The 8,297-nt window shown below is 41.6% G+C and overlaps 1 protein-coding gene across 2 annotated transcripts; it reads right to left on the minus strand.

The window, feature by feature from the left end:
- Nucleotides 1-3,781: 3,781 nt before the first annotated feature.
- Nucleotides 3,782-7,491, minus strand: LOC309703277 (uncharacterized protein). 2 transcript variants are annotated; one of them, XM_082528028.1, is made up of 3 exons: nt 7,408-7,491; nt 6,353-7,326; nt 3,782-4,131 (listed from the first exon to the last, which is right to left on the minus strand). In XM_082528028.1, exons 2-3 carry the CDS (start codon nt 7,043-7,045, stop codon nt 3,868-3,870), a joined length of 957 nt encoding a protein of 318 aa, XP_082384154.1. In that variant the 5' UTR covers nt 7,046-7,326; nt 7,408-7,491; the 3' UTR covers nt 3,782-3,867. The 2 variants fall into 2 exon arrangements, with proteins under 2 accessions (XP_082384154.1, XP_082384155.1); XM_082528029.1 differs by lacking the exon at nt 3,782-4,131 and adding an exon at nt 5,650-5,793.
- Between the last annotated feature and the right edge of the window lie 806 nt (nt 7,492-8,297).

An 8,297-nucleotide genomic window follows, 5' to 3' on the forward strand; every position in this document is an offset into this window, starting at 1 on the left:
GGGTGACGGTAAGAAAGATGTTACAAAGAAAAACAAACACTTGAGATTCTTGTTTGTACCGTAAATTGTTGGAAGACCGCAAATCAAGCCTTACTGGAAGCTTTTTCAGGTATAAGCCGTACTTTCATTCAGTGATTGTACACATTGAGTGTACAGTCATTTGTACCCACCTTTTTGCTCACACTCATTTGCAAATGTTCAGTTACCCCGTACCCACTGCTGTTGAAGAGCTTTGAGACACACAGAACAATAACAGTTTCACTGAGGAAGAAAGATGGACAATGTCACACTCCCACCCATGGCTGTTTATTGTCCTGTTTTTTAGTGACATATAGACCCTCCCCTGGATGTGCCCTGTTAGAAAAGAGAATATCCTGTCAAATTAAGGCTAAGACTGTGATGTGTTTGACTTCAACTAATATCAGTACATAAATGTGTCACCGCTTTTTTCCGTTACATAATGTGGTAAAGTGTAGGCTACATGTTTGGTAAAAATGATTTAAAGGGAAGTAGTTTTGTTTTGACATTCTGGTTTTAGTTTGAGTGTGAATATAGCACACAGCCCTGCAAGTTCAAATTTTATTCACCATATGCAGTGGCAGGTTGCCCTGCAGTGGAATGAACCCGACCTTACACACACAACACAGACATCACATGGGGATACAAGTCAGAGAACGGTTGCATTACAGAAAAACCACTGAAATGTACACTGCAATGGGAAAGTACAAGAGGAACAAAAGAGACCTCTACTCATGCTGGGCTATAGGAGGACAGCATGAGAACAGGAAACAAAAAAACTCCTCTGCACAGAAAGCACATAAATGTCCACAGTACAACATTATAGAGCACGTGACCAGCAACAGGGGTGGGTAGGGGATGAGGAGTAATCCCAGGCAACACACTGCGCCGACTCTCCAGCACAGGCCCAGACCCGCCCGTGTTCCCCAGGAGGCAACAAACATCGAAGGCGTTGGAAGGGGAGGGGGATGAGTGAGTGCTTATCAGTGTGTGCGTGTCCATAGTTCAGCTGAGACAGTGTCCTTTGCCCTGCCAGGCTAAGGAAACAGTCTTCCAGCCAACCCAGGTGGCCTTGCAAATATGACATCCATTATTAATTGAAGTCATGTTTAGTCCACATAATGGTTTCAGTGAACCATGCACTGCCCAAACACATTCAGACTTGCTAAACCAAAACAAGGCAAAGCTTCAGATAAACCTGCATAAGGTTACTCTACATTTACACTTTGCTCTTTGAATGCTTTGCCTTGCAGTGTCACACCTAAGAGGATATTCAGTTTTAATAAGCTTCACCAGGCCTTTGCATGTAAGTCGTCATCATGTTCAGTCATCTGATGAGAAAAATCAGCCATGGCATATTGTCAGACTCATGGTAACAGCCCTCGTACGGCCCACTTTGATCTCAAGGGTGCAGAACCAGAAAAACTCCCCTTTGTGTCAGTGTGAACAGTATGACTCATGCAGTTTTACTGCATGATGTAGAAATACTGCCGCAGTGATGTACAAAGATGTGCTCACTAGTATAAAAACAAAAGGTTATGGTAGTGATTAAATTTCAAGAAAGTAACTCACGTTATTTCACAAAAAAAGTCTTTTTATTTTAATCAGAATATATAACAAAAACAAAATCCCCCACAAAAAATTACATTTTCTATGTTTTAAGTGTTATTGTTTATCTATTACTTAATTGTTTTAGTGTAGTATGAATGGCAGTGGGGGATTCTTTTATGCAAACTGTAAAAGAGAAAATACACTATCAATTCAGAATCTCATGTCCAACATCACATATTCCAAGGTTGTCCAGTGGGCCAGATTAGAGTCTCTGCTGGGCCGATTGTGGCCCTCCGGCCATAGGTTTGACACTCCTGCCCTAGAACATGCTGTCCAAACATCTTTCTTTTTTCGCTGTCTTACAGCTGCTAACATTTCAGATTAGGTAAAATTACAGTTGATGACATAATAATGTTGAACTGTCTTAGCAGTTCGTTCAGTGAAACTATGAAATCAGCTCCGCCTGAGAGTCAGGCATCATCCATGCATACATACACTACCACTGTTACAGTATCACGCTATGATATACCGCGCTATATTGTAACATACATACAATTCTATTCTGATGTTGTGTTCTCGTGTTCTACACTGTTCTATGACATTATATTCACGAGACCCCTGGTGGGCTGTGAAGGAACTGCAGTGTCAAATAAACTATTCTAAGTACTTAAGGAAAAAGAAGCTGCTGATTGTTATTTAACAGAATTTGAACTTTGCGCGATTTCTAAATGTCTAAATGAATTAAAAAATAAATAAAATTTTGATCAAAAAGTCAAAAATTAATAACACCGTGATTCTGAAGTGAAGGGGGCAGTATCATTCGGCGTGAGATAAAAACGTCCGAACGCGTAAAGATCGCTCTCCATTTAATAACCGAAATTATATTTTGATCAACAGCTTATTAGTATACAACGGAGAGCTGCAACAGTTATGAAAAATCACGTATTCCGCATAAACCTGTCGTTTTTACCATCGAAAAAAACGATTTACTGTTGATTTATTGACATAAAAATTTGGGTCTAGACTCTCGTGCTTGAGCAATAATTGGCCATCATTAATAATCAGAGCCAGGAGGCCGAGCCTAATACTACAGCGCTGCACACAGGCCTGTGCAAATCGTTTGGCTCAACCTGAGGCCCTTTAGGCCACTAAATCCAATGTGGCCGCTCATCTGATCGTTTTAAACCTGTTTTAAGTCGTTTTTGGTACATTCAAAGTGGAAGTGTAGGCTTTAGGTTTTTAATGTGTATATCGCACATGTGTAGCATTCATTTCATTCTTTAAGGAAATTCGTTTAGTGAATGACACTGACAGAAAACTTTTTTTATTTTTCCAAAGAGAGAAAAAAGACAGATTTAAATAGCTCTACATACTATTATCATGCTGACTTTCCGATCAAGTCAGTGATGAAATAGGACATAATGTTATCAATGTAGTCTTTTCTGTGTGTTGATAATACCACACATAACGATCATACCGCGTTTTGTCAGTTTTCAACCAGTGAATCATTAATTTGACCTTAAACACTTTGGTGGATGTGAGCAATCATTACATCATTTAATCCGAATTCTGTCGGAAAATACAAAGAGAAAAAATATGCAGTGATTTGTGTTAAATAGTAATAAATAAATAAATGCTGATGTAAAAATTACCGAACAATTTGTCTTCTTTGTATCCGCCTCAGAAAATGTTTGTGTGGAGAGCGAGAGGGTTTGCTTCATTAGATTCTGAGAGGTGTGGACTAATTTCTGCTTCTTATTTAACAAAAAATAAATGTAAACATACGTTTAAAAATATTAAAATGAATCCAAGAAGCACTGTGGCCTAAAAATGTATTCATGTGTATTGTTTAATGGCAGAATCACGCGTTTGACGTTTATAAAATGGATTCTAATAAAGAAGGTGAGCCTGGCTTTACATAATTTATTTTCATTTGTCAAACCACGTGTTTCCGTCTGGAAGGAGGAACTCTTAACCTAAGCCGAGGCCTGATGGAGCAGGCGAACCACGAAGTGTCCGTGAAAAACTTCACCGTGAACACATTCAGGCCTGTGAGGCCTGAAGGCACTGAAGGTGAACGTGTGTCACCTCACTCAGGCAGTGGTGTAAGCACACTGTTTATTTAATCACACACAGCTGAAGCAAGATATTAGAAAAATAAGAGAAAAGTAAATTAAGACAGGAAACAAAAGCTTTAATCGGTGTAAAAAATCATAATAATAATTATAAACTGCACACATTAATAAGCTGAAGCGCATTAATAAGTTAAAGGTTGCCAGGTATTGATCCTAAAAGTCTTCAGACGTCTGCCTGGGACGTATTTGATGGATGGTGGCCATTCATCTGCAGAGGAGGGCGATGGCTCAGAGGCTCCGACGCCCCATTTACATCATGGTGTTCATCTCCGGGTCCAAAGCGTGGGAGAAGACGTGACAAGTACGTGGAGCAGCGAGATTTCATCAGCCATCCACACACAAGGCCGCAAACCAAAAAGACCACAGCTGTGATGCAGACAGCGACCAGAGTTCCCAGTCCGCTTACTTCTAAAGTCGTCTGTGTTGGCTGCAGAGGATACAAGAGCAGAAATGTGATCAGATTCATGGAACTTTACATGAAGCTGTTTCAGGTCTGACATATAGCCGTAATGATGTTATCTATTCAATCGGGGGGCACCACGTTACTCTTTATGTGGTGTCTTAATACTGAATCTCTTCCTGTGGCAGGCTAAATATGTGTCAGTAGTGATGTCATATGACATGTTGCAAAAATGGGTTGCATTTATGTTACTGGTATACATTTTTACATAATATAAAGTATCATATCGCATTATCTGTTATATAGCGACATGCATTTATGTTCATTAGCGCACAGAACTGTAGACAAGCCGAGAAAAGTCTCAGAGTGTGGGGCTCCAATGATAATGGCCTCACCAATCGCCAGCAAAGCGCAGTACATGTACATTAATGCAAATATGTATGACATCTGGAAACAACAAACTTGTTTTATTGATTGAGACAAATAAGACGCTCTGCAGTGTCATCAGAATATGAAAGCACGCGAAGAGGAAATACGAGCTGATTCAAGAGTAAACAAATGCGTCAAAGCCTCGATAGTTTCGCCTCACTTGACAGAACTGTGACTGATGTGGACAAGAAGACTGATGTGATGATGTGATTTACTTTTTCAACACTTTGATTTTGTTTTTTTACTCTTTACATATCAGCATAAATAGCAGTATTGTAAATTTCCCTGATATGATTTGGAGGTTGCATCCACACCTGAGCGAGCAGCTTCACCACCAGTTGGGCCTGCAATAAATTAAGAGACACTCAGCTACTGTGTGCAGATTTGAAAATGAATATGCACCTATAGGTAAGACACTGGCCTGATGGGATTGACCTCAGGACTGCTCCACCGTCCTGCACTCAAAGGATATATTAGTTTTAACTGAAGATTAGGTGCTCTGTGAGGCACGAAAATGCTGTTTAACAATATTTGACATGGTTTTAACATGTTTATAATGCCCGTCTTTCATTGAACAGGGTTGAAAATCAGTGTTTTTGTGTTTACTCGGAAAAACAAGGAGTTGTGGATGGACTGTGAAAATCAAAGACAGATGTAGTTCTATAAATAAAGGAACAGAAATTTTGTCTTCCTCTAATAATGTGGGTAACATGGTTGCACTGGTTTCTGACACACTCAGACTTGTAAGAAATATTACATTATGTTTGACTCATAGTGTCAGCATGGGACTCCATCCTTTCACTTCCTCTTCGTCTATCTCAGAACGTGTTGGTCTGTCTCACCCTGTTGCAGGCTGAATGTGTTTCACGAACAGTGTTCTGTTATTTAATATATGTTGAAATCAACATATATTAAATAACAGAAATAAGTAAATTGGTTTAACAATTATAAAATATGAGCAACAGCAGAATATTTTTTAAAGTATTTATAATTTTATTTGACTATTATCAAGAAGTTGGAACAGGATAAAAATCCCATTCTCAAGAGCAGTTTGATTTCAGTTTGTTTGTTGATCAAAATCTGATTATCTGCCCTCTTCAGTGCCTCCTCCTCCTCTTTGCTGTTGCAGAGTTCTCCATAACCACTGCTGATGGATCTCAAATTTGTGTCTTCTCCACATTGTGATCGTTCCCCACCAACACTTGTGTGTACACGGTCTGAATTTATCAGGCATCAGATATCAGAGGATCCAAAAGGCTGCTGTAAAGAAGAACATGGTCCATGTCCAGCGAGGACAAGAAGACAGGACAGAAATGTTGGTCACTGCAGTTTGTAAGTTTTAACTGGATATCCCATTCACATCTGTCTGTGGCTAATAAAAAACTAAAACTGTATACTGCTGGATCCTTTTGGGACTGCCCCCAAATCTTACTTTGTCAAGCGAATAAGAGTTAAAATAAGTCAGCATCTCTGCCAAAAAATAAATAAATAAATCCCTTCATGGAAAGATCTGTGGCTGACCACACAAGGGCCCACCAAGTCAGCACTGAAGACGTGGTCTGACCTCATCACTCCCAGTCTGGGTCAGAAAAGTAAGCTGCGCCTTTGAAATGAAGCGAAAGTCACTTGTGTTCAAGGCTGTAAGGCTTTGTATACAAAGCTATATCTAACCACTTCGCCGTGAAAGTGTGACCAGTAGAAATTAAAACCGAATGCGCAGCAGAAAGACGAACAAACAACACCAATCACGCTGTTTTGTAACTTTGGAGTCACGTGTAAAAATAAATAAAACACACACATTTAGAGTCAATGTACTCACCATCAGTGTAGGCTTTAGCGTGCTGGTCAAGGATTCAGGGACGATCTCTCGAACTCGCAGGCGCACAGCTGAGCTGTGTCGCTCCGTCTTGTCCACGTCACAGAAATAAACGCCTCGATCCCTCAGGTGAACTCGCTTTATGGTGAGGGACAGGTCTGCCCTTTGGTACCAGTCTGATGATATTGATACCCGGCTTTCAAAGCCATTCCCCTCAGTAACCTGGGGAGGATTCAGCTCCAGCACCACCTCTCCGTCTCGCCTCCACTGCGCAGACTTCACCCTCTGACCTGCTGTGATAGAGCGGCACGGCAGTGCAGCATCCTCACCCTCATCTGCAACAACTTCAGAGGGCAGGAATACTTGCAGATCAGTGAGCTCTAGCTTCCCTTTCTTCTTGCATGTAAAGTCATACATGCCCTGGTCATTTAAATCTACACTTGACAGTTTTAAAAAATCGCTGCTTACAGTCACCCGGTCAGTGTAAGCTCGCCCCGGCTCCCAGTCACCATGAAGAGACGCCACCACCTGAATGCTGCCGTCCTTCAGGTGTAGATTCAGTGCCCCGTGTCCCTCCATGCACTCATCTGAGAGGACAAACTTAACATCATCCCCTACACTCGCCTGGATCAAGTCTCCAAAGACCTGGCTGATAAAAACTAGAAGAACAGCTGCAGAAAATGGTAACCGTATCATCCTGTCCGAGTGAAGGGACTTAAATCCAGCTCAACGCGTAAAGGGTCCTTTCGGAAGAGAAAACTCCTTCTAAGCGGGGTAGAGCAGGGCGGGCCAAGGTAGTAGAGAATAAAACTTTGCGAAGTTAATTATAATGTATTTGCCACAGAAACACAATATAAAGCAACCCTGGCCAGTAGCAAGAAGAATGAAATATAAAAAAGAAAAGAAAAATCCAGCGGCGAGCAGACAGCCTCCCCACACGTCCTCTTCCCTCCTTTCGTCGTTCTTTAGTTGCTGAACTAATGTAAAGGGGAACAGCAGCTGTCACTTTTCTTATAAATACCGACCGTATCTCATTGATCATCCGGGTCAATACTTACCCTGAGCAGACGTCTCAGCCATGCCCTGCTCTCCGCTTTATAACGGTGGTTAGCGTTTCGTCCCATCAAGGCTCTACCGTACCTCCAGCTGTCCGCTGAACGGACCCATTCTGCCACCTTATTGGTCTTATGTGCCCCAAGGCTCATCCTGATTGGTTAGCGTCTGAGTCTGTTTACAACCTCTCAGCTGTGGCGACTGTGGGTGGAGTCGAGTGTCTCTCGGTTTGAAAACCTACGTCACTACACACTGCTCGCCGCAACACCCGCTTCCCCCGTGCATTTCCTGCTTTCTTTTCTTTCTCGTCTTACAACTCACTAAGATAAAGGGTAACGGAGGAAGCTGAATAAAAGATAAATACAAATAGAAAAATTATTTATATAATCGGTCTGTAAAGTAAGTTAGTTAAAGGCATGGGAAAGTTAGTAAGGATCTTTTTCTTCACTCTGGATTTAGGAGGACTCCAGCCGTTCAGGTAACTCGTTAGCTTCCCTGACGCTAGCTACAATGTTCACGGTTTCTCATGGATATCCAGCAAGTGTGAAGTTGTTGACACGTCCCCCGGGTTATTGTAACTGCTCAGACAAGGTACAGCTAATGGAAAACGAGGCAACTCTAAAGGAAGGACTAGGCTTAGCATGTTGGCCTTATAGCATGCTAAGTTGGTGTAGCCTGCGCAGACTACGTCGACGAGTACAAATATGGCTTTTTCTTTGGGGGTTTCTCTCCTGTGTGCGACCAGAACTCAAGTTACGTTTGTTTTGACCATGAAAATACACAAATGGTGTTTGTCCAACATTGTACAAATGAGTCTAAAGACACGAGACAAGGCAGGGTGTGGCAGCGGAAGAGCATACACCACACTGCCTAAAAAGTATTCACTTGTCTGCCT

Source organism: Aulonocara stuartgranti (genome assembly GCF_965226115.1).
Source record: "Aulonocara stuartgranti genome assembly, chromosome: 3".
NCBI classification, from domain to species: domain Eukaryota; kingdom Metazoa; phylum Chordata; class Actinopteri; order Cichliformes; family Cichlidae; genus Aulonocara; species Aulonocara stuartgranti.